Consider the following 26,541-nt stretch of genomic DNA (forward strand, 5'->3'; position numbering starts at 1 on the left):
ATTTTAATAAACCAAAAATCTTAATTTTGTAATGAATATTCACTCACTGCATTCATCATTTACAACTAGACAATTCCTCTTTAATTTCCAGGAAGGCACATATTTTTCCAAAACTTCTTATTGATATTTTAGGGTTCAATTTTGATATATACCTCTAAGAAATATTCTTTAAAAAACAGGACAGCCTTTAAAAAACAGGAGTGGCTCAGCGGTTTAGCGCCACCTTCAGCCCAGGGTGTGATCCAGGAGACCCGGGATCGAGTCCCACGTCAGGCTCCCTGCATGGAGCCTTCTTCTCCCTCTGCCTGTGTCTCGGCCTCTCTCTCTCTCTCTCTCTCTCTCTGTGTGTCTCTCATGAATAAGTAAATAAATTCTTAAAATATATGTGTGTGTGTGTGTATATATATAAATATATATATTCTTTAAAAACAGATTAAACAATGAAAAAAACATTTAATTTCTTTTCAAACTTAGACATGTGTCCATGAAATGATGGTGGTTATTCAAAAGATTCTCAAAAAATAAAAAAAAATTTAAAAACCCCAAAAGGTAGTTTTTTTTCAAAGGAACTGTATAAATGCAAAAACTATTAAATTTTTAAAATTCTTCTTATAGGGATCCCTGGGTGGTGCAGCGGTTTGGCGCCTGCCTTTGGCCCAGGGTGCAATCCTGGAGACCTGGGATCGAGTCCCACGTCGGGCTACCGGTGCATGGAGCCTGCTTCTCCCTCTGCCTGTGTCTCTGCCTCTCTCTCTCTCTCTGTGACTATCATAAAAAAAAAAAAAAAAAATTCTGAAAAATATATTTTTAAAAAATTATTCTTATAGTCTACAAATACAAACTAAAATAGATACCTTCAAACCATTACTATGCTATTAAATTCTAATCTCTAAAATAATTTTCATCAGGTCCAAGAACAACAAAAGAGTAAGTCTAACTAGAGAAGATTTACTTTGCTGACAGATTATTCTTTGTGGTTCAGCTTCTTTCTATCCTTCAACTCACATCCTTCTCACTTCTAACCCACATTAAACAACAATTTGAACTGCCAAATATTTTAAGATCTATAGATAGTTGGCTCAATAAACTTGTCTCAACATGGTTCTATTGTATTGTAAAAATTCCGAAAGTCAATTAAAATTAAAATTGTTAAGTACAGGAAAATTGATGCCACATTTCATCTCAAGTATACACAAGTAAGGAATTAAGATGACCTCCCCTCTTCCACTTGTGAAATTTTATTATGACTAATTAATCTATTGCTTACACTATTCTGAAACACATCTCCTCTCTCCAGACTTCATTCCATTCCAAGTTTTAGTCCCTGGGCTTTATCATTTATGACAGCTTACAACTCCCAGTCTTGCTTCAAGAGTGCTCAAATTTTGGAAGCAATTCTGGAAGTAGATGACACAGTTCAGTTTTCTAAAATCAAACTGCAGCAAAATCTAACATCACATTACAGAACCTATATTATTCCTTCTATGGAGTTAATAATGTATTTCACAATAACCAAGAGCTTCAAACTATCCACAGACATTATCTTGCTAATCTCTACAACATTTCTATAAGGAAGCAAATAGGTAAAAACATCAGATGACTTGGAAGCTTCCAATCCTTTTTAAACTCGAGTGTCTTAAAGATTATAATGTTATTTGATATACTACTAAAATAAGCAACCTGTAAGATACAAACTGCATCTTAATAATTTAAGAAGGCAACTCAAATGGATTAGCAGAGGGCTTCATTTCCCTCCTAGGAGTCTAACTGAAAGTAGTTTCAATTAGTACAAAGGGGGTTTTGTGGTCCTCTTTATCTTTCTCACAAGGTGAAACAAATGCAATAAAGCTTCTATCTCCCTAAAGAAAAAGAATAAATAATTTAACCTACCTTATTTGTACAAACCATATCTCAGAGCAACTAAATAGTTGATAAAAGAAAAGTTCTCTTTATAAAATACTCCAGCTAATAATAATTTTTTTTTTTTGAGAGAGAGCGAGCACAAACACACATGCAAGTATAGGGGGTGCAGAGGGAGAGAAGCTCTAGCTGACTCTCCACTGAGCAAGCAAACAGGGCAGAGCTCACTCATCCCAGGACTCTTGAGATCATGACCTGAGCCGAGACCAAAAGCCTGCTGCTTAACCGTCTGAGCCACCCAAGTGCCCCTAGCTAATATATTATTAAAGGTAGGAACGAATTAGAATAGAACCATTTTGCAACCCCTAATAAAATGTAGGGGTACTGCCCAAAGCATGGTCTGGACACCTCTGTGGGTCCCTAAGACCCTTTCAGAGAATCTGCAAGGCCAAAGTTATTACAATAATACTAAAACGTTACCTACATTTTCCCCATCTCATGCTCTCATTACTGTACATGAAGTTTCCGGAGGCTACATGATATAGGTATCATAAAAAGCTAAATGATAAAGTAGATATGAGAATTCAGCAACCCCTCCTTAAGCCAGATAATAAAGAGATTTACAAAAATGTGAAAACAATGACACTTTTCTAAGTTTCTTTTGGAAAATAGTTTTCACAAAAATGTTATTCATTTAAACATGCAACTATTGTTATTTTTAAATAACTGATTATTTCTAAAACTTGTTTTAATTTCTAATAAAGTAAACACCAATAGATAAAATGACATTTACACAGAAACACAGACATAGTAACCAACTGAGCGTATAAACCTTATTTAGGCAAAATACAAAAAACATATATGGGACAATCATGCAAATGCGAACAATGGATATTTGATATTAAGGTATTATTATTTACATGTAATTGTACTGTAATAGTAATACTGTGATATCCTTAAAAGAGTCTTCATCTTTATAAACTTGCACTATTTACAAATGAAATGATAGGATTCAAGGATGTCTCAAAATAAAGAGGACTGAGGGAAATGAAAATCACTGAACCCAGATAGCTATGGTCGTACACAGGGTTCATTATACTATTTTGTTTACCTTTGTTCTTTTAGTTTTTCTCTTAGGTTGTTGCTTTTTAATGTTTCAAGTTAGGAGAAAATGTATTTCCATAGGCAAGTTCATTCACTCACACTGTAACCAAAGAGAACAATAATCAGTGTTTCCTCTAAGCAGCTTGATAATAGCCCTGAACAGTTTGTCTTTGGTTATTTCAGCATCTCACTTCTAAACTCTTCACCTCCAAGAATATTAAAACAAAACAAAACAAAAAACTGAGAGAGGACAAAGAGAGGAATCAGGACAAGTTGGGGACTTCACACAAGAAGGAAATAATCTCTTCCTAATAGAACAAATACCAGCAGGCTTACACACAGGCACATGTTGTCCATTACAGCCCAGAAATGATGGAAAAGTTCAAAACAGAAAGGGAAAGGAAGGAATGAGTGCATTTTAAAGACTGAGTAGTCTTCACATTTTGATTTGAAAGTCTTCAGTCCTAGAGTTGTTGAAAGGCAAACCCTAAAAGTACTGCCTTTGTTATGTACAGGATACCCCATCCAACAGAAACTATGTAAAGATTAAGGATTTAAAATCAATAATCTTAAACTGAGTTTCTTGCACTGATATTATTTGTTTTTTAAAAATAATCTGTATGACAAACTTATGAGTCACAAAGGCCTCGAACTTGTCCAGCATGGAAGGAAAGGGTAGGCCACAGAATAGGGCCACGTCTATTTATGCAGGATCATCTACATTTCAAGTATCCTATCTTGTCATCAGGTCTTACATTCTGACTACTGGTTTGGGAAATATAGTCACCAGATCCATAGGAACTTAAATAACTAAAAAATATATTTAAATAACATCTAACAGAATAAGTAAATAAATAACATCTAACATTTTCCCCCATCTAATAATATGTTTCATTTTCAAGACCTCCAAAAGAAGCAACTCTATCAATAATCTATCCTGAGTTGAATAACTCTCACTTAAGTATTCTTTAAAAAAAAAAAAATCCTATAATAAATGGAAAAAGAAACTGAAATTGTTAAGTAAGTTATTCTCTATGGATGGTAGTTAGTCTTTGTTTCTAATGATTACTTTTCCAAAAAAAGTATTTTTATATACATCCAATATTTTTATTTATGGATGGACGAAAAGCTAAAGAATGATGTTTGTTCTAAACAGGAAAGAAAGCTCTTTAATGACACCATTTCTTTCCTTGAACTAGAGCAAATTTTTATGATTTTCCCCTCATTTTAGCAATGTAAACAGTTTACACAAAACAAAAAGGGTTTTTTTTTTTAAAGATTTTATTATTTATTTGTTCATGAGAGCCACAGAGAGAGAGAAGCAGAGACATAGGTGGAGGGAGAAGCAGGCACCTCGCAGGGAACCCAATACAGAACTTGATCCCAGATCCTGGGATCATGCCCTGAGCTGAAGGCAGACACTCAACCACTGAACCACCCAGGTGTCCCGAAACAATAAGTTTTAAAGAACTAATGGATAGTATGTAACCAAGGTCTAAAAGAAAAACACAAGGGAGAATTACAAAAGGGTTTTTCTGTTTGTTTTTAAGACCTTATTCTCAAAGATTACCATGGAATCACCTAATTTAAATTTAAAAAATGAAACTATCATCCTAGTTAATGTAATTAAGAAAAGAAAATGTATACAGATTGGAAAGGAAGAAATAAAACTGTCATTGTTCACAGATGACATGACTGACTACACAGAAACCTGAATCGACAACAAAAAATGCCAGAAATCGAGCACCTAGGTGGCTTAGTCAGTTGGGTTTCTGCCTTTGGCTCAAGTCATGATCCCAGGGTCCAAGAACGAAGCCTTGCATCGGGCTCTCTGCTTAGCACAGGACTCTGCTTCTCCCTCTGCCCTCCCCCTACTAGTGCTCTCGCTCTTTCTCTCTCTTGCTCACTCTCTCTCAAAATCTTTTTTTAAAAAATGCTAGCAATGATAAGCAATTATAGCTAGGTTGCAGAATACATGATTTAAAAAAAAAAAAAATCAGGGGATCCCTGAGTGGCTCAGCAGTTTAGCGCCTGTCTTGGGCCAAGGGTGTGACCCCAGGGTCCCCGGATCGAGTCCCACATCGGGCTCCCTGCAGGGAGCCTACTTCTCCCTCTGCCTGTGTCTCTGCCTCTCTCTCTGTCTCTCATGATTAAATAAATAAAATCTTTAAAAAATAAATTAAATAAAAATAAATAAATAAATGTTTTCTCATATGCCAGCAATGAACAAGTGGATTTGGAAAAGAAATACAATACATTTAACATTAGCACCAAAAAAAATAAAAGAAGAAAAGATACCTAGATATAAATCTAACAAAATACATGCATCATCTATATGAGGAAAACTACAAAACTCTGGTTGAGAGATGTCAAAGAAGAGCTTAATAAACAGATATTCCCTATTTATGGTTAGGAAGACTCATCATTGTCAAGATGTCAGTTCCTCCCAACTGATCCATCAATTCAATGAAAGACCATTCAAAATCTCAAGCAAGTATTTTGTGGATATAGTCAAACTGATTTTAAAATTTATATGAGAGGCAAAGAACAGGAATAGCCAACATAATACTGAACGAGAAAAACAAAGATGGAGGAATGACACTACCCAACTTCAAGACTTACTATAAAGTTACAGTAATCAAGACAATGTAGTGCCACTGAAAGAACAAATACTAGCAATGGAACAGACAGCCCAGAAATGGATCCACGTAAATATAGTCACTTGACAAGGAGCAAAGGCATTACAATGGAGCAAAGATGTCTTTTCAACAAATGGTGCTAGAACTATTGGATATCCGTATGCAAAAAAATGAATCTAGATAAACACCTCACAACTTTCAAAAAAAAATTCAAAATGAATCACACACACACACACACACACACACAAATGTATCACAGACTTAAATACAAAATATAAAACCCCGCTCTCAGTGGTGAGTATGCTTGAGATCCTCTCTCTCCCTGTCTGTCCTCCTGCTTTCATGCATGTGTTCTCTCTAAAATTAAAAAAAAAAAAAAAAATTTAAAGATAAATAAATAAATAAAACTAAACATACTCTTACCATTCAATCCATCAATCATGTCCAATCCATCAATCTTGGTATTTACCTAAAGAAACTGAAAATTTATTTTAAAAAAAAGAAAGAAACTGAAAATTATATCCAAACACCTAAACATGGATGTTTGTTATAGCTTTAATTTTAATTACAACTTGGAAGCAACCTTCTTTAGTAGGTGAGTGGAAAAAGTGTGGTATATCCAGACAATGGAATATTATTATTCAACACTAAAAAGAGCTATGGAAAGATGGAGGACGCTTAAATGTATATTACTAAGTGAAAAAAGTCAGTATGAAAAGACTACATACTGTATGATTCCTACATGACATTCTGGTAAAGACAGAGCTACAGAGATTGCTTTGCAATTGTCAAGGGTTGGGAAGTGGGTTAAACAGATGGAGCACAAAGGGTCCTTAAGGTAGTGAAACTACTCTATATGATGTTGTAACAATGGATACACACCATTATACATTTGTCCAAACAAACAGAATGGACAACACCAAGAGTGAACCATAATATAAAAAATATAGGCTTTGGGTAATGATGCGTCACAGCAGGTTCATCAATTCTAACGCATGTATCACTCTGGTGGGGAATGCTGATAATGGATGGCCCTATGCATGTGTGGGTGCAAAGATGTATTGGCGATCTTTCTATCTTCTGTTCAATTTTGCTATAAACCTAAAACTGCTCTAAAATATAAAATCTATTTAAAAAAACTATCAACTCTGTTCTTGGAACCAAAACAAAATTAAATGAGTCAAACATCTTAACATTAGAACGCCCATCTTGGGATGCCTGGGTGGCTCAGCGGTTGAGCGCCTGCCTGCCTTCAGCTCGTGATCCTGAAGTCCCGGGATCCAGTCCCACATTGGGCTCCCCACACTCAGCCTGCTTCTCCCTCTGCCTGTGTCTCTGCCTCTCTCTCTGTCTCTCATGAATACATAAAATCTTTAAGATAAATAAATACATATAAAATGCTCATCTTCTGTATTGTAATTTTTTTTCTTGAACAAAAAATTCCAATTAGTAAGACTGAAAACTCTTCACAGAAAAATCACTGGGTTTCAAGAATACTAAAAATAGCTTATTCAGGAATGCCTGACAGGCAGGCTCAGTCCACAGGATTCTTAGAGCACGCCTACGACTTCTTGATCTCAGAGTTGTAAATTCAAGCCCCACATTAGGTGTAGAGCTTACTTAAAAATAAATAAGTAAAATTAAATTAAGCTTTGCTTTAAAAAAAGTAGCTTATTCAGTTTCATTCTGAAAAATTCTATTTTACATTTTAAAAAAAAATGAGGTTTCCTGAGATGCAAATGCTGCAAAAGGAGTAATGTGCAAAATATCAAGATAACAGCAATTGCTGTGACTGACTCTTTCTCATGCCCAAACAAAATTTTTGGCAGTTATTTTCTACTATTTATGTTCAAATATTCATTGGAATGAATAACAGTACTATTTAAAAAACTGCAGTTCACAATAAAAAATGGCTATCATAGGTTCAACTCCAAATTTTAAGTCTCCCTCAAGATTCTGTGATGTTAAAGCAGGAATCTAGGCAAAAACACAATTTATATATGAAATCACTTCTCAATCAAGACATCTGTGCCACATTCTTAATAAACATTCTTATTTGTACACAGCAAGCAATGAGCTGAGTATTGACAATACTAAATAAATTCTCAAGCAAAACTAAGTTGAAAAAGAAAATATTATATTCAAATATTCACTTCATAATCAACCATAGCCTAAAGTTGTTTTGCGGGCATGCTTTTAAAGATCTGTTGACTTTAGAGACAGAGCACTGGGGCACACAAGAGGAAGCAGGAGGAGGGGCGGAGGGCCAGGAGGGCGCAGATAATCCCATGGATGCCCCCCTGGAGGTGAACCCAATTCAGGGCCCTGAAATCATGACCTGAGCCCAAGAGTCAGAGGCTCAACCAAGTCAGCCACCCAGGCACCTCTACCTTCATGCTTAAAAGCTTTAAAAACTTGAACTTAGCAAGGTGAAGTGCTGAGAAATGTAACAACAGTCTCTTCTCTAATCAATTTACCATCTCAAATATTCTACTAATCTCAGAGCTGAATCCCTTCTCTGTGAGAATGATAATGGATGGACTTCATTGACACAGGAAAGATTTTAATCAACATACGAGAAACACAGGACCTCTGTCTGTGTCCTGAAGGTGGAAGTAACTTCCGTGAATGCACACGTACTGCCATCTGGAAACGAAGCCGGGCAGAAAGAAGGCACTTAAACTACAAATGCTTACTCTACACATCTCACGGAATCAATGCAAATGAGTATCCCTTGCTAAGGATCTTTGGAAAGTCACAGGTAGATCTGACTCCTTGTGAAAACACTTGATCAGATATTTAGAGGAGGGTGTCTGGTGGCCCAGTCAGTTAAGCCACGACTCTTGGCTCCGGCTCAGGTCATGCTCTCGTGGGGTCCTGAGACTGCAGCCCCTGCCCCGGGCTCCACAGTCAGCGGGGAGTCAGCTTGAGGATTCTCTCCCTCTGCTCCTCCCCACCATTTGCACATGTGCATGCGAGCTTTCTTTAAAATAAATAAATCTTTTAAAAAAAGATATTTAGAGGAAAGCCACATAAGAACTAAAATGTGGACCAAGAAGTGATAGGATTAATATTTTAACATAAACATACTCTAGTTGACATGATCAGGTAAACATTAGTATCTTCTCAAAGCTTTATATACACCTTACGAAGCTGTACACATTCAATGAAAATACCATCATTAACCAAAGTATTTTTTGGTGACCTTCTTTTCGAATTTCCATTACAGCTTCGGTATATTTTCCAAACAACTGTTCATTTGATAAATCAATTCATCACCTCAGCTGTGTCATTAACTCCTTAATGGTAACAAATGTTTGTCATCTGAGGGTAGATCTGACTTTTTGAAATCTATCTGAGGTCCTCTGGGTTACTCAGATTATTAGGTTAAGGAAAATAATTAACGATCAAAAATGAAACGTTAGACCCTTAAATGCATATTGCTAAAATGAAAGCAGCCAGTCTAAAATGGCTTTATACGGTAGCATTCCAACTATAAGACATTTTGGAAAAGGTAATACTATGGAGACGGTAAAAAGATGAGTTAGTTGACAGGGGAGGGAAGGAAGCCTGGACAGGTACAGCACAGAGGATTTTTAGGGCAGTGAAACGATTCCCTAGGATACCGTAATGGTTCATATATGACATACACTCAAAATCCAAAAAAAGTATATACAAAGAGCAAACTCTAGTATCAGCCTTAGTTAATACTGGTTCATCAGGGGATCCCTGGGTGGCTCAGTGGTTCAGCGCCTACCTTTGGCCCAGGGCGTGATCCTGGAGTCCCGGGATCGAGTCCACATCGGGCTCCCTGCATGGAGCCTGCTTCTCCTTCTGCCTGAGTCTCTGCCTCTCTCTCTCTCTCTCTCTCTCTCTCTATGTCTATCATGAATAAATAGAATCTTAAAAAAAAAAAAAAAATACTGGTTCATCAGGTGTAACAAATGTACCAATGCAAGATGTTAAGAGACAAACTCGGGCGAGGAGAATGTGAGAATTCTCTGCTTTCTACTCAATTTCTCTATAAACCTAAAACTGCTCCAACATGTTACTATGAACTAATGTGAGTGATTCAAATGATCCAGAGTAGAGAGAGCTCTGAAAGGAACATCAGGGACCCCTGGGTGGCAGTCAGTTGAGCGTCTCTTGATTTAGCTCGAGTTGTGGGATCAGGCCTCACATCGGGCTCCGAGCTGGACACAGATTCGGCTTGGGATTCTCTCTCCCTCTCCCTGTGCTCCTCCCCCCACTCATGCTCTCTAAATAAATCAATAAAATCTTAAAAAAAAAAATCAAAGCAAACTACCAATTATATTACCTGTACCCCTCTACCATGTGTTTCAAGATTGAGATTTTATAGTATGTACGTTTTCAGTTATGAATTTTCTGCTTATAAGATGAAATTCTCTCAAAGTTCAAGGACAAATTAACAAGCCAACAGCAGTAAACATCAGTATGTCTTCAGATCAAACAAGCCAGAAATAAGGTTAAATGAATTGAAACGTAATTTGGGAGACTGGCTTAAGAGAAAATATTTAGAATTCTAGACCCGGAAAATACACAACCTCTTCAAATACCCCAGGGATATCTACAGAAACGTCTCGTGCATTACGTCATGGAGAGAACCTCCACGAGAAAGATCACACAGAGAACATTCCACCAATGAACGTCTCCTTCATTCTACCATCCAGAGAGAATCACTGTTCATCAGTGCATGGATACCTTCCCAAGCCTTTTGCTAGGCCTCTGACTCTCACATGTAGCTTTTACCCCAAAATAAGCAAAAAAAAAAGAGAGAAAAACCTCTTAAAACAAAATACTTAAATAGAAATCTGAAAGCAAGTTAAATACGAGGAGGTCAACTTTGCTCGGGCTAAGGGGATATTGGGAGGAAAAAAACCAAAGAGGCAACTAATCCCTCAAATCAGAAATTCAGTATGGTTTATCATATCTCTGTGCTTCACTTTCCTGATCTGTAAAACAGGAAGAGCACTGACCTGCTGGAGTCTTCTAAAAATGTAGTGAGTTAATACCCATAAAGGACCTAGAAGAGTGCCTACTGGCCCAGTAAGCGTGCAAGTGCTACCTACCTACCAACATGGCCCGCTAATCCTGAGAAACGAATGCCTTTCTCTTCCTCTACAATCAAAATAGTAAGGCATTCTAAACGTCAGTTTGTAGTATAAGTAATTTCTGGTTTAATTATTGTCTTTGAAATTATCATGGACTCATAATAAGCTCCCCTAAGCACTTCAACTGAAGACAGTAATAGTCCATTGAACAAGACATAAAACTGAAAATGTTAATGAACAACACTCTACTACCGTGTGCTAACGCTTTCACACACAATGTTGCCCCGCCTGGTGCAGGACAGCCTCTCAATTCATCTCCTTACTACTGTTCTCTGCTGCCTCTAACCTAGTCTACACACCACTGCTCAGCTGATCCTGTTACATTCCTGGTGTCACAAATATCAAAACATCCTGCTCGAGGTTCTCCTACAGGCTGATACAAGAAGCCTAAAACCTTCAGCCCAGTTTTCAAGATCCTTCACAATTCTGCTCCTTAACTTTTCTAACTATTATTATGTTCTAATATAAACCCTTTATTCCAATCGTGGGGGTTGCTAACTCCCACCTTTGTACCTCAACCCACCCTGCTCTCTCTGTCTGAAACAATGACTCCTCTTTATGTGTCCACTACTTATAGTCCTTCACAATCAGCTCAAATCTCACACTCCCTCCAGGAAACTTTCTGGGCCATCCAGTTCTCTAGGGATCTCTCTCACTTCCCTGTACTAACAGCACAGCGTAACATTTAATATTTATTTTTCATGTTTCAAAATTATCTTAGGTACTCTTCTTTCTCCAAATAAGATTGTAAATTGTTCAAGGACAAAAGGATGAACCAGAGTTCATCCAAATCCTGAGTGTTGGTAACAGAACAGATAGAGCAATTCAAATGCTCAAAAGGCCTTTTTCAGTGTCTAAAATGTAATAAGTACTGAGACTGAAAAGTAAAATAAATAAAATATGTACTTAGACTGTGGTAAATGTATTGTAGCTTTATCAGAGATCCAAATTATGAAATAATCCGTAGCCATTAAGAATAACAACAACACAGTGGGGCACCTGGCTGGCTCAACCAGAACAAGTGACTCTTGATCTCACGGTTGTGAGTTCAAGCCCCACACCGGGTGTAGAGATTACTAAAAACTATAAATAAACTTAAAAAAAAAAAAAAACAGCACAGTATATATTTACTGCCATACAAAGATATTCATAAAATACTGAAAACAAAAAGGTTTAATAGTACTTGTAGAATGGTCTTTTTTTTTCTTTTAAAGATTCATGAGAGACCCCAGAGAGAGAGGCAGAAACACAGGCAGAGGGAGAAGCAGGCTCCCTGCAGGGAGCCAGATGCTAGACTTGATCCCAGGACCCCGGGATCACGACCCGAACCAAAGGCAGACGCTCAACCACTGAGCCACCAAGGTGTCCCCCAGTATTTGTAGAAAGATTAAACTTCTGGAGATGTATTTTTCATGTGTATGACTAAAAATATACTCAAGAATTGTATACCAAAACTATAAAGTTATAGTCATCATTGAATAGTGGAAATTATGTTTATGAAACAAAAAAAATATGCAGCAGTTAATATCTCCTTTAAAGTATTTTTTAATATCTTTCAAAAAGCTTAAAAGTAATATTATTATTGGCCATATTTAATGATGTCATGTTTAACAGTTTCTGAAAATATACATGGAATATAATCTTATTGCATAAGTAAAAATGGGAAAAAAAAGTCAAATTGATATAGTAATCTATAGCTAACCTTTGCACAATCCTGTTTTTGATAATTTTTAAAATTTTATTTCTAATTTTTATTTTAGAATTGTTTATTTCTAATTTTCTACAAATAAGTAGGCATTTTCTTTGTATCACCAAAAGTAAATGAACACTATTCCTAAAACATGGTTTGCAGAAGCACTTGATTCCTCTAAAAGAGAGCAGGAGGGATGAAGGGGGGCAGGGAGCTTCTGTGGAAGTTGAACAAATAATATGGGAGGACAAATTCAAAGGCAATGCTCGGGGATCCCTGGGTGGCGCAGCGGTTTAGCGCCTGCCTTTGGCCCAGGGCGCGATCCTGGAGACCGGGGATCGAATCCCACATCGGGCTCCCAGTGCATGGAGCCTGCTTCTCCCGCTGCCTGTGTCTCTGCCTCTCTCTCTCTCTTACCGTGTGCCTATCATAAATAAATTAAAAAAAAAAAAAAAAAGGCAATGCTCACTCTTCAGCACTTGCATTCTAAGCATCTATATTGCAAGATCAACTGGAAGAATATAGGAATGGAAAAAAACACCAGCTTTTCTATCAAGCACAGGGCCAAATATGAACCTAGGGACAATATTAAACTATGAACTTCTTCACGGTAACACTCCGTACAGAGCCTGACCATTTAATGGCATCAGAGCCCCCATCTCCACTCCATCATGCTCCACTAACAAAGTCACTCCCAAATCTATCTACACTACAGAATTATTTTTGTAATAAAGAGAATTACTTGGGCACAACTTTACTTAGAGGCTATTCTCTCCTCTCATTTCTTTCTAACCCACATGGAAATTTGGGATTTATCTATCATATGCATATAATTTTTACATGATGTTGTGTTGTTTGTTATTCTTGAATAGATGCCTGTCTCCAAACAAGAAGATCCCCTTAATGACTTCAAACTAGGCAGGCAATTTCCATTCCAGAAGCTGTCAGAGCTACTGTATATACAGGTGCAGAGAGTGGAGAGAAACACCCAGACAACACCACTAGCAGAGAACAGCAGAGTAATGTCTGAATTCCTCAGCATGACATTCAGAGCCATCACGACTGGTCCCCGATTCCTCTTCGGCTGTTCTTCATCCGCTCCCCACCATGAATTCTCTGCACACCAAAGTTTCCTCTATTAGAACACATCTCTCTCTCTTTCCACCAATGATAACCAATGTGTGTGCATTGGGACCCAAACAAATCTAAAGCAAATCCAATTTCTGTCAGTATGGCCTTTGGGCAAGTCACAACTTCTTTGAGGGGTCTTATAAAATAAGGAATATAGTTTTAAAATCTACCTCGTGAGTTAATGCAGAGACTACAACTAACAGATAGAAATCCCCCAGCACAGTGCTGGGTAGACAGGAGGGATGTATATGTAACAAAATGCTATTATTTCCTGGCTTTGTGCCTTCACAAATGCTATTTTCCTCTACATAAAATGTTACCGAGTCAACCCTCTCCATTTGGGAAATCCTTTGGATCAGTCAAGACACGAGGCTTAATACTACTTTATCTTATGTAAAGCCCTCCTTGACTCCCTCATGTAGCTGATGGCTCCCTTTTCTGAGCTGGTTCAGTATACTCTATGCTCTTCTCTACCATAGTTCTTATTACATCAAATTCCATTTACGTGCTATGAACTGAGCATTTGTGGCTCCCCAGAATTCCTATGTTGAGACCCTAACCGCCCAGTACAACAGTATTATGATAGATGGGGCCCTTGAGAGACGATCAAGCCATAACGATGGGGCCCCTCACAAATGGGATTAGTGCCCTGATAAGCGAGATCCCAGTAATCTCGCTCACCCCTTCCACCATGGGAGGACAGAGTGAACCAGGAAGCAGCTCTCGCCAGACACCAATTCTGCTGTTGCCTTGGACTTCGCAGCCTCCAGAACTGTGAGAATGTCTGTCGTTTGTAAGCCATCCAGACTAGGGTATCCTGTTATGGCAGCCTGAACTAAGTCATCACCTTTTTCTCTGAGAAAAGACTGAAAGTTCCTTGAATACTGGTGAGCATGTAATCCATCTTTGCATCACCTAGCACTGAGCCTGGAACACATGGCAGGCACTCCAATGTTTCCGAGTAAACCAAGTAAAAAAGAATCTAACAAAAAATGCAGTAGAATCCAAGGGAGGGAAGGATAAGGGCAGACACTACAGGAGAGTCAAATAGGCTCAAAGTAGAAAAGCTGCCGCCTCATTGGGCCATTAGGAGGTCACAAGCAACCTTGAAGAGACCAACTTCAATTACATAGAAGGAAATAAGCAATGTAATGGTAGTCAGCAGGTGAAAACAATGCCTGCAAGTTGAGCAATTAAGAAAAGTTGAAAGTGGGACGCCTGGGTGGCTCAACGTTGAGCGTCTGCCTTCATGCTCAGGGCGTGATCCTGGGGTCCTGGGATCGAGTCCCTCGTGGGGCTCCCTGCATGGAGCCTGCTTCTCCCTCTGCCTGTCTCTCTCTCTCTCTTTGTGTCTCTCATAAATAAATAAAATCTTTAAAAAAGAAAAGTTGAAAGTGAAGGAGAATTAAGGTAACAGCTCTTCATGGCAAGATAAACCAAGAGGAATAGGCCAAGTATTCAAGAAAGAAGGAAAACAGTAAGCAAGATTTAGATAGGGATCAGGGTATAGGTAGCCCTGAGGGGAGGGAGCCCTGGCTCAGCTACAGGTTCGGAGTTTGAGGTTGAATCTTCCAGCTCAAAAGTTTATGTAATTTCCTAATTACCAGTGAAATCCCTCTTAATCCACCCATTCCTCTCCTTCCCTACCACCACTGCCCTAGCAATCAGGATCAGTATGCTCTTAAATGAGTTTTCTTATCTCTAGTCACATCTGCTCCCTGACCCTTTCTCCATCTCATTACTTGGAATGACCTTCTCAAGCCACTGGTGCATGGATTTTGGATGGACAAACATAGGTGTGCACATAATTGTATAAACAGATGTATAATATGGGTATATACATAAAAACTAGAATATTGGTTTAGAAAACTGGATTCGTTCCAATGCACCAGATATACTAGGGAGCAAATTGAGCACAATACAAATTTCACACCTGCCTGTGGGCAACTGAAAGAAATACTAGGTAAGCACAGAAAATGCAACCAGTCCCACAGAACATCACAGAATGTGCACATCTCAGACGTGCGCTCCTGTTACAGGCCTTCCCCACCCACATCTAGTGTTATGGCTTCAGTCCAATTTACGATGACTCTTCCTCCGTCACTTCCAAATTGCCACCCTTTCGACCCCCAACCCCCACTTCTATAAGAAAACTCAAGTCTTTTTCAAGGTCACATCTATTGTAGTATTTATACATTTCTTAAGCATTTAACATGTAAAATTGTGCTAGTCTTTTTAGGTTTCTATCTTTTTACACTTCACTTACAAAATTTCTGAGTGTTATGCCCCTAAACTCCACTTTTCCTTATGTCCTATACTTTTAATTGTGTGATCTTGCACATATGATTAGGAACTTTTATATGATGTTATTACTTATACACACACAACTATTGCAGCTCTGATTACTAATTTCCCACTGAAATCAAAGGCTACAGAGGAGGTTTTAAAAAAATGGGCATGGGGAACATAGGTAGCTCAGTCAGTAAAGCATCTGACTCTTGATTTCAGCTCAGGTCATGATCTCAGGGTCCTGGGATCGAGCCTCACGTCTGACTCTGTGCTCAGCCGGGAATCTGCTTGAGCTCAGCCGGGAATCTGCTTGAGGATTCGCTCTCTCCCTACCTCTATCAATAAATCTTTAAAAAATATAACTGGGCATCCTTCACAATTATTTGAAGGTCCTAGTACCTATGAGGTGTTTTGAAAGATCCAAACACTTGTCTTGAAGTACACTTCAGGAAACTTCAGGAAATACAATACATGGGACACCTGCGTGGCTCAGTGGTTGAGCGTCTGCCTTTGGCCCAGGGCCTGATACCGGGATCGAGTCCCACGTCGGGCTCCCTGCATAGAGCCTGCTTCTCCCTCGGCCTGTGTCTCTGCCTCTCTCTCTAGGTCTCTCATGAATAAATAAATAAAATGTTTAAAAAAAAAAAAGGAAATACAATACATGAAAAGAAATATACTGCTGTTTATCTTAAGACAACTTACTTATTTGCCAATCAGACAGCTCTATAGGGCACAGAAGTAGTAGAGTCCTTTACCAATTAAGTAATGTTTAAGTATTTTCATATCAAGCAACACAAACATATCCATCCCTAAAGACAGAAAGTGTAATGGTGGTTGCCAGGGGCCAGGTAGGTAGAACGCAGTTATTGTCTTACAGAGTTTTAGTTTTACAACAGGAGAAGAGTAATGGGATAGAGAGTGATGATGACCGTACAATAATATAAATATATTCAATACCATTGAACGCACACTCCAAAGCACGTAAGATTTTATTAGTATTTTACCACAACACAAAGAAAAAAAATCCCTATATTGTACACCTGAAACTAATTTTTTTAAAAATCCATCCTTAATTTTAAAGATCACCACCATAAAAATATTCATGATGAACTACACACAAAATCTGTATAGTGTGGTTCTGTTTTTTATGTAGATCTAGAGAAAAAGGGTCAGAAACAAATATATCAAGGGACGCCTGGGTGGCTCAGCGGTTGAGCATCTGCCTTCGGCTCAGGGCCTGATCCTGGGGTCCTGGGAATGAGTCCTGCATCGGGCTCCCTGCACGGAGCCTGCTTCTCCCTCTGCCTGTGTCTCTGCCTTTGTGTGTCTCTCTCATGAATAAAAAATAAAATCTTAAAAAAAAAAATATGGGTAAGATAACAGGTGATGTTTATCTTTTCCTCGACTTCCAGAAGGAGAACTACAAGGAACACATTCCTTTTTATTTTTAAACACGTTATTTTTACCAGCAGAAAAAATTTAAATCTCAGTTATTTGTGTTTCTAGCTATACACCCACTGGTATAGCACCAAGCCTTAGCCATTTATCACATTGTCCTTGGGTTAACTAAATTCCTTCACCAAATTCTTATGGGTCAAAATATAGTTTTTAGTAATAGTTTTATTTGTTTTATACGGTTGGATTTTTTTTTTTTTAAGGCTGTTGTATTCTGAAGGTATTTTGTTAGGGTTTTGCTGAAATGAATAGAAAGGAGAGAATTTATGTTACAGATTACGTTTCTGTGATAGCTAAAAATCTGTTTACAGTTTCTTTACATAAACTCTAGAGGACTAAAAAATAAAAATAATACAATTTGAAATACAGGATGAAAACATGTTTTATAATAAAATTCACTTTGAAAGACAGTATTTAATATTAAGCTTATGAGCATAAAAGTAAACTATTTAATCTTATTTCTAAATTCAGGACCCTGAGATCATGACCTGAGAAATTTACAAGTTATACAAAGTATGAAATGATTTTCTATTACTTTTGGAATTTCTTTCTGAATATTTTTAGTAGTACTTAAAAAAGAATGGAAATCTTAATTTAAAAAACAATATTAAACATACAGAAATGGTACTTGAATAAAAAGTAGCTGAAATAGTCAAAGAAGATATCATGGGTTTCAAATTCTTGACAAGACTTTTTGATATCTTATAGTGCAAGCCAAAGTTGATCCACACCTAACTTACATATTCTTAATTCTATCACAGAATAAATGTTTACTATCCAATTTTCACATGCTAGGTTTTGAACTCATTGGAGCAGCTTCTTCCTTTGAAGTGTATAATTCTGCTGCTTTTAGAAATTAAATGTTCTTACAACTTCATTCAAACACGGTGCCTATTGTATTTTTACTTAACCCAAGGACAATGTGATAAGTGGCTTAGGCTTAATTCTATACCAGTAGGTATATGGCTACAAACACAAATACCTAAGATTTAAATTCAAAGTTCCCTCAGCAATAACTATTTTAAGAATCAACTGGCTGAGAATGCCTATAGATTTAATATGTGAGAGTAAACAAGAGAAAAAAAATCATTCACTTGGGAATATTTTGATAAGATGGACAAAACCTGCTTTAAGAGTTTGAGCTACTAATGAAATACATTTACAAACATAATTATATGCTTTCCCTTAAAGATATTTAAAAATGAAAAATGAATGAAAGTTCAAATTACACATTAAGTAGAATTTTTGGTTTTTCTTTTCCCTGTAGTCTAGGCTTCTAATAAATTCAGGACAAGAAGCAAGGCAGATGCAACATTTTGCACTAACTGTCTATTACATAAATGTTTAAGGTGCTTTGAATTTCCAAGTAGCTCTGTTAAAATGTCTATGAAGTTTTTTTATTAGAAGGGAAAAAAGAATTTTCAGCATCCCAATAATAAATTTCCATTAGACATCAGCAACCAGTTATCAATATAAACCTACACATTAACTATAATTTATCATTTTATCAGTTTTAGGACACTGACACCAACATTATTTTATCTGATCAGGTGACAAACCTGTTAGACAATCAGTATCAATTTCCCTTGACAGATCAGTAAACCATTACAGGGCATCTAAGTCAGTTCTCTCCAGTTGAGTGTACAAGAATCACTCAACATGTTAAGACTGAAGACTCAGATACCCCTCCTTGCCCCCAGGATGAGGTGGATCCCAGAAATCCACATTTCAAATAAGCAACACAGATGATACTGGTATGCAGGTGGCCCCCATCCCCATAAACCCCGGGCACATCCTTTCTGACATTGATTTAAGTAACATGACTAAGGTTTTAGGTGGTTTAAAACTCCATTTTTACTTGGAATCAAAGCTCCCATATGTTTAGACAGTAGAGCATTGCGGATCTCCATGAAAGATATGCAGAATTTTAAATTTTTAAAAATTTATTTAAAATTTTTACCTTGAGTTAAATACCTCTTATACTAATCTCCTATACAAACACACGGTAGCAGGTGTTTTAAGAAACATAAAACTGTTAGAAAATTCCATCAGGATCCCTGGGTGGCGCAGCGGTTTGGTGCCTGCCTTTGGCCCAGGGCGCGATCCCGGAGACCCGAGATCGAATCCCACATCGGGTTCCCGGTGCATGGAGCCTGCTTCTCCCTCTGCCTGTGTCTCTGCCTCTCTCTCTCTCTCTCTCTCTGTGACTATCATAAATAAATAAAAATTTTAAAAAAAATTAAAAAAAAAAAAAGAAAGAAAATTCCATCACAGTTTCTTTCATTTTCTCTGTGATATGCAGGAAAAACTGAAATTTAATTATTCGGATACTGCTGCATTTTATAGGGTGGGAAGCTAAAACTTAGGTACTACAGGTTTTAAAAACATAATGAAAAATTAAGATGAAAATACAAAAGCACTTAGAGCACAGCTTTGTGAATACACTAACAACTACTGAACTGAATTTAAAGGAATTAATTTTATGATAAATGAATTATATCTCACTTCTTTAAAAAAAGCACTCAGAAAATTTCAAACTCTAATATTTGCCACTCATTTTAAAGACATATATTAATTAGCCTTGCTATTAAACATGTGTACCAACTTTGCTATAGTCTGACCTATAACACAGGTGCTAAAAACCAATGTAGAAATAATAAACAGCATAAATAAAGCCACTAGCTTGATAATGATTTTAAGTAAGAATTTTAGTGTCACTATTTACTCTCAAGTTTTTCTAATGAAGTCCCACTTTATCTGCCTTTTATTAGAGGGCTATTTTCAAGGTCTATAGTAATGTTAGCATCTTCTGGTTTACTAAAATAACCTTTGTCTTTCTTAAACTAGGTATACAGTATATGATACACTGAAATAGATAAGATGGCTATTAAGCATCAGGCTTTAAAGGCAGGCTATTTCTGCTCCTCACCACGTATGTGACCTCAGTCAAGTAAATAACTTACCCCATTTTACCATAAGGTTGTGATGAGAATGCATCAATACATGTAAAGTGCTAAGAATAGTGCCTAGAACCTAATAAGCACCCCATAAATGTCATCTACTTTCATTACATAATTCTTTTTATAGAAAGAGGCTTCTCACCTTAGACAACTCATTACAATTCCTGAGAATATTAAAATTTCCATTTATTTTACCAATGAGTTCAAACATTTAGGGAAGTTGGGCTATCTTATTAAGGCAGTCTTAGTGTTCACACTATACCTACCCTACTGACAAGTCCAATTTTCTCCAACCCTGAGTCACTATTAGCTCCTTTTCTGACTCATCACATAGAAAGGTAGACAGTCTGGAATATAATGGGCATACCAAAAGACATTTCTTAATCTACCTGGATTTACATGATTTACTAAGTAGAACTTGTCCTACATAATGTTCACTAAATATGCTGAATAATTATGACTTAAAAGTGTGCTCACCTAAAAGTGCTTTCTATATATTATATGCTCCTTTAAATAACAGGGTAACTGTTTTAGCCCCATCCTGACAGAAAAACAACGTAACACTTAAATAAAAACAAAGAGTCATAGTTTCTGACTTCTAGCCAAAAAACAGATTTTGCTGGTGGCCTGGTGCTCAAAATTTTTCCAAGTCAATTATAAAGTAAGAGGGTCTAACACAAGACCTGAATCTACAAATTTGACCTTAATTTCTATTCAGTTCCTTTTACTGTTTTCTCCCCAGCCAGATGTTTATATTACTTAAGATAACCTCTAATAAAAAGTCACAAAAAAAATGTAAAAAGCTATCAGGAAATAAGCTAAATATTGCAAAGTAGATTCTTTTTTAATTTTATTTTTCTTAGGTTTTTTTTTGTTTTGTTTTGTTTAATTTTAAGTAGGCCTCACAATCGATGTGGAGCTTGAACTCAGGACCTTGAAATCAAGATTTTCACACTCTACTAACTGAGCCAGCCAGGTGCCCCCAGAGGAGGTTAATTCTTAAAAAACACTTTCCCAAGAGGCACATGTACACCAAAAAACAACAAAAGAAAAAACGTTTAGAATATTGCTCTACCACTGATTCACTTTCCATAGGATCCTGAGTCGTTTAAATTTTCCAAGCCTCCATTTTCTTCTCTGGAAAGGAGGATAAAGAGAGAAACTGTAACTACTACATGGCATTGCTCTGAGCATTAATTAAAACAACGCATAAAGCAGCACTCTAGCCAACCACTATGAAAACAGTAAGCTTCAATATATGCTAACTTTATGGTTTCAATCAAAACTGGAGTGCCATTCCACCTCTACCTATTGATATTTATATTTTCTAGGGTAACCCTCTCTGTTAAGTCCTCGTGCAAACCTATTAAATGGCAGTGACTTCATAAGCACTCTGAAAACAGCAGTGGTCCTGTCTAGGAATCCCTCAACCTGCCCCCTCCTCGAACTAGGTGCCCTGGCTCAGCAACAGGCCGCACTTCCAGGACTGCGCCCAGCTCTCTACAGCCTGAGAGGCCTGCGGACAAGGCCTGGCTTCTATTCACGCCCAAATCCCCAGACTGTGGCCCAACAGTTCTAAACCCTGACTCACGCTAGAATCACATGAGAAGTTTATCAAAATACTAATGCCTGGGATCCATCCCAGACCCATTAAATCAAACAGGGGTCAGGGAGGGAAAAGTGAAGTGTTCTGCACGGGGAGCATTTTCTTTTAAGATCCTCATGTGATATTAACTCTCTGCCACAATTAAGAAGCACTGCCCTCTGATATTTACAATACTATACAAATAGGTATGTATACATGTATGTGTGGACATACATATATATATACACATATATATATATACACACATATATATATATACACACATATACATATATATATATATACATGTATAGACACGTAACTACAGAAACAGAAGCCTCAGCTCAAGACCCTCCTCGGAAGTTTCTCATGGCCCAATCCTCTCTTCCCTCCAAACACAAGACAGACAGACAGACAGACAGACAGATAGATAGATAGATAGATAGATGATAGATTTTTTTTTTAGATTTTTTTTTTTTTTTTTTTTTTTTTTTAGATTTTTAAGTCATCTCCACATCCAACGTGGGGCTCGAACTTACCAACCCTGAGATGAAGAGTCACACGCTCCACCAACTAAGCCAGTCAGGCACCCCTACACACAAAATAGTCCTATTTCACAATCTGCTATGTTAGGATGGCTTTTCAACTGTTAACTCAGTACTTGAGTTTTTTCATATAATTATGCCTTATGCCTCCTCCTGGATTACAGTCCTGCTCCTTGAGAATATACACTGCCTCACTCTTCTTTTTTTCCACAGCACTTACGAGAGTGCCTCGAACACAGACGTGTAATGAACATCTGACTGATCTAACAAACATATACCAGAATTATTGGCAGGAAGTATATCCAAATTATCCAATTTGGGCTACTGCCTAAAAAATAGAGAAAGTAAAAATTCAGGAAAAAAATTTTTTAAATTTTTACCCTAGTAAATGAAAGCCAAAGTTTGTCTAACAACTACTGAATATTTGCACTTTTTATTACACTTACAAGTAGTAGCCCACCCAGCTTCCCATCCCCATCCACTACTCTGAGTTTCTGACTTGCTTCCCTGCTAAAACTATCTTCTGCTTGGCTGTAGGCTCTTTAGCTAGTGTCAGGTATCTCTACAACAATTTTATAATACTCTGTAATTAGTAAAAGAAGCTAATGAAAGTCACCATGAATATGCCACTGAGACGTTTAATAAATACTTCCTGAAGGAACTTCAATGTTTATCAACCACCAAAATAGATGGTTTTGCAAGATGCAAAACATCTTGCATGCAAGTTACATGTTACTCCTCTACTATAAACTTGGTTGACAATACTGTCCGAAAATAGGAGTCTTTCTCAACAATATATACAGTACAAGTCTACCCTTGAATAGTGACAGATTGTTGATCTTCTGTTTTTATGATATTTACAAACCTGAAAATTCTGTAAGACATTTTATGGCTGCTTCCCCCAGGAGTGCTAAGTTCTATTACACAAGAAACTCCACAGCAACGACCCTCTCAATGTTGAAACTACCAAGAGAAATGAATGGCACACAATCCTAAAACAAACCACCGCCTAGAGATATAAGGATGGCCCACCTTTAAGGTGTTGTGTCATATATTTACCACTATTAAAATAATCTGAAAGATTTAAGTGGCTTTTATGAAAAGAGGAGGAGGCCCTCCAGAAGTATGCCTGCTAATTAGATCCTGCAGTAAAACATTACCATGTTTTGTTGCGTCCTACAGCGACAGATAGAGCCATAGTTACCACAAAAAGAAAGCAGTCCTCAATTCCCTATTCAATAAAAAAAAAGGTTCAAATTCCACAGACAAAAAAAAAAAAAAAAAAAAAATGGTACCATGGGTTGTTTGTTTTTAAGGAAGATTAAATTTAGGAGTTGCCAACACCCAAACGAAAAACATTCCAGAGTATTAGACTCAATTGTAGTGGGGAGTCATCTACATTCTCGGCACTATGTTCCCTAACCCGAAGCAGGAGTATTAACAAAGGATGTTTCTTAGGATCCTGCAAGATACACCACACTTATTTCCCCCAGTAAACATTACCCTTGTTAAAAACAGAAAAGGTACTTGAAAAGTAACAATTCCAGCACAAGCAGCCAGACAAAAAAAAAAAAAAAAAAAAATGAAGTCTAACATCTGCCAAGATATTTCCCAAAATAAGACCCCTGTCAGATGAACAATGAGGAAAAGATTGAAAATGACTAATTCTTTTATTTGGACCATCAGCTACTTTTAAAAATAAAGTTGAGGAATGTAGCTTTTCCAAAGCCTTGTCTTTAGTTTCCCCCTTAATCTTCATATTTTTAACTTAAAAAAAAAAAGAAAAAAAAAAGAAAACCCTAGAAATTTGATTACCACTTTCATGAATTCCTTTTAAAGCAATTTAATGAATAACAGATCTTTTGTGCAAGTAGCAAGCCGCAGAGGACAGCCGCAGTTTTGCTGGCTGATAAAAATCTGTCTGAAACTTGCATATAAAAATATACCCTTCAAAGGGCAAACCGTGATTTTTCCAGGTATGGAAAACATATTAACACTTAAGAAGTTGGGTATGTCTGGCACTCCCCCTAACTTACTGTGCGTGCTTTCACTTGAACCACAAAGTTAATACATTCTTATTAATTATTTACTGGGTATCAAAGCTGAAAAAAATCAGAAAACCACGAGTAAAAAAAAAAAAAAGTTTTAACAAATAAAGAAAGAAACCCTAAGGAGCCAATGGGGAAAAAAGAAAGAAACCCTAAAGAGCCAATGGGAAGGGGAAAAAAAATGCAAGTACTACTTTGGGTGAAAGAAGGTTGTGGAACCACTTCCCAAAACCGGGGAGCTTCTATTAAGGCCACCAAAATTGGGCTTTGTTTTGTTTTTTTTCACCAAAATTGGGTTTTGCTTTGGTTTTTTCCCTTGGGGGTAGAGAGAGGTGCGGAGACTCGTCCTCCCAGGAAGAGGCTGCAGCCTGCAGGGGGTGGAGGCGCTCGCAGGCCCCAGACACCAAGCCCGCTGCGGCCGTCTCCCCGCTGCACGGAGCCCCGCACTACGGACGGGGACGGGGACGGGGACGGGGACGGGGACGGGGACGGGCCGCCCGCACCGTGGCCGCGGCGGCCGCAGCGCTCCCGTGGCCCCGAGCACCCCTGAGGCCCAGGCGCGCGTCGGGAGCCCTCGGCCCGCGGCTCGGCGCAGGGGGCGCCGCGGGGACTTAGGGCCTCGGGTTAGAGACGAGGCCAGCCGGGCCCGGGGGGGCGGGGCGGGGTCGCGCTCCGGCCGCGGCTCCGCGCAGGTGCCCCCGACACGGGCCGCGGGAACGGCGGGCGCGCCCCGGAGGCTCGGGAGGGACGCGTGGGTCGCCAGCCGGGCGCGTCGCGTCGCCATCCCCCGGCCGCCGGCGCTGCGCCGGGGCTGCTCCCGGGGCGCGGACCCGCCCGCCCGCCCGCCCTCCCGCCCAGGAGCACGTGTGCGCGGCCGCGCGCTCACCTCCGCCGCGGGGATGTTGACCACGCCGGTGGAGCGCCGCTTCTCCCGCAGCTTCCTCTTCTCGATCTGCCCTTTGCCTTTCCTGGCGCTGGGGCCCGCGCCCTTGCCCCTGCCCGCCGCGCCGTCCCGCTCCTCCCGCTCCTCCTGCTCGGCGGGGGCGGCGGCGGGCGCGGCGGGCGCGGCGGGGGCGGGGGCGGGGGCGGGGGGCTCGTCCTCGGGCCGCCGGGGGCCGGGGCCGGGCCGGGGCAGCGGCGCGGGGCCCCCGGCGCAGTTCACGCCCCCGGAGCCCGGCCCGGCAGGTGCGTGGCTGCCCAGCTCGGCGGCGGCGGCCGCGGGGCCCGGAGTCCCCGCCGGGGGCTTCCCGCCCGCGTCGCCGCCGCCCGCGCCCGCGCCCCCGCCCGCGCCCCCGCCCGCGGCGGCCGGGCCCGCGGGGTTCTGCTTGGCGCGCATCTTCTCGCGCTTCGCCTTCCACTCCTCCAGGAAGTCCGTGGTGCTGCCGCCGCCGCCCGCCCGGTAGCCGCCGGTCGCCATGTTCCCCGCGGAGCGGCCGCGCTCCCCGCCCCCGGCCCCGGCCCCGGCCCCGGCCCCGCCGCCGCCGCCCTGCACAGGCCGGAGGGACGCTGCGGCGCAACGAGCCCGGGCGCGGGGCCGACGGTCTGCGGGGCGCACACGGGGGGCGGGAGGGGAAGGCTGAGTCCTCGCCGGCCGCGGTCCGCCCGCCGCCGCCGCCCCCGCTGCCCCGCTGCCCCCGCTGCCCCCGCTGCCCCGCGAGCGGCCGCCGCGTCCCCTCCCTGCCAGCGGCTCCGACGCACCTACACGGCGGCCCGGGCCGGTCGCCGCCCCCGGGGGCGGGGAAGGGGCGGGGAAACGGACTGGCCCCGCCCCCGAGGTCGGCCCCGCCCACGCCCCGCCGGGGTCTGCGCGGGACCCGGACTCAGACCCGGCCCCGCCACCTGTCGGCGCGGCGCACCTCCGGCCGCTCGCCCCGCCGCCCCGCCCCGCCCCGCCCCCCCCCGCCCCGCCGCCCCCGGCGCAGGCGGTCGGGGCAGCCCCTTACCTGGGAGGAGGTGGGGGGGCGCCCAGGTGAGCCCCCGCGGCGGCGCGGAAGCGGCTGCCGCCAACTAGCGGCCGGGGCTCGGGGCTCCCCGGGGTCGGCCGGGCGGAGGGAGGGGCGGGGGGAGCTGAGCGGCGCCGGGGCGCGGGCGGAAGGGGCCGAG

At 40.3% G+C, this 26,541-nt stretch overlaps 1 protein-coding gene across 2 annotated transcripts in view; it reads right to left on the reverse strand.

The window, feature by feature from the left end:
- PAWR (pro-apoptotic WT1 regulator) overlaps nt 1–25,891 on the reverse strand; it is a 101,923-nt gene extending 76,032 nt beyond the window's left edge. For both annotated transcript variants that reach the window (XM_038558528.1, XM_038558527.1), the window contains exon 1: nt 25,325–25,891. In XM_038558528.1, the coding sequence (XP_038414456.1) occupies nt 25,325–25,855 (531 nt within the window). In that variant the 5' untranslated portion in view covers nt 25,856–25,891. The remainder of the gene's footprint in view (nt 1–25,324) is intronic.
- Between the last annotated feature and the right edge of the window lie 650 nt (nt 25,892–26,541).

This window comes from Canis lupus, chromosome 15, assembly GCF_011100685.1.
Source record: "Canis lupus familiaris isolate Mischka breed German Shepherd chromosome 15, alternate assembly UU_Cfam_GSD_1.0, whole genome shotgun sequence".
Lineage (NCBI taxonomy): Eukaryota > Metazoa > Chordata > Mammalia > Carnivora > Canidae > Canis > Canis lupus.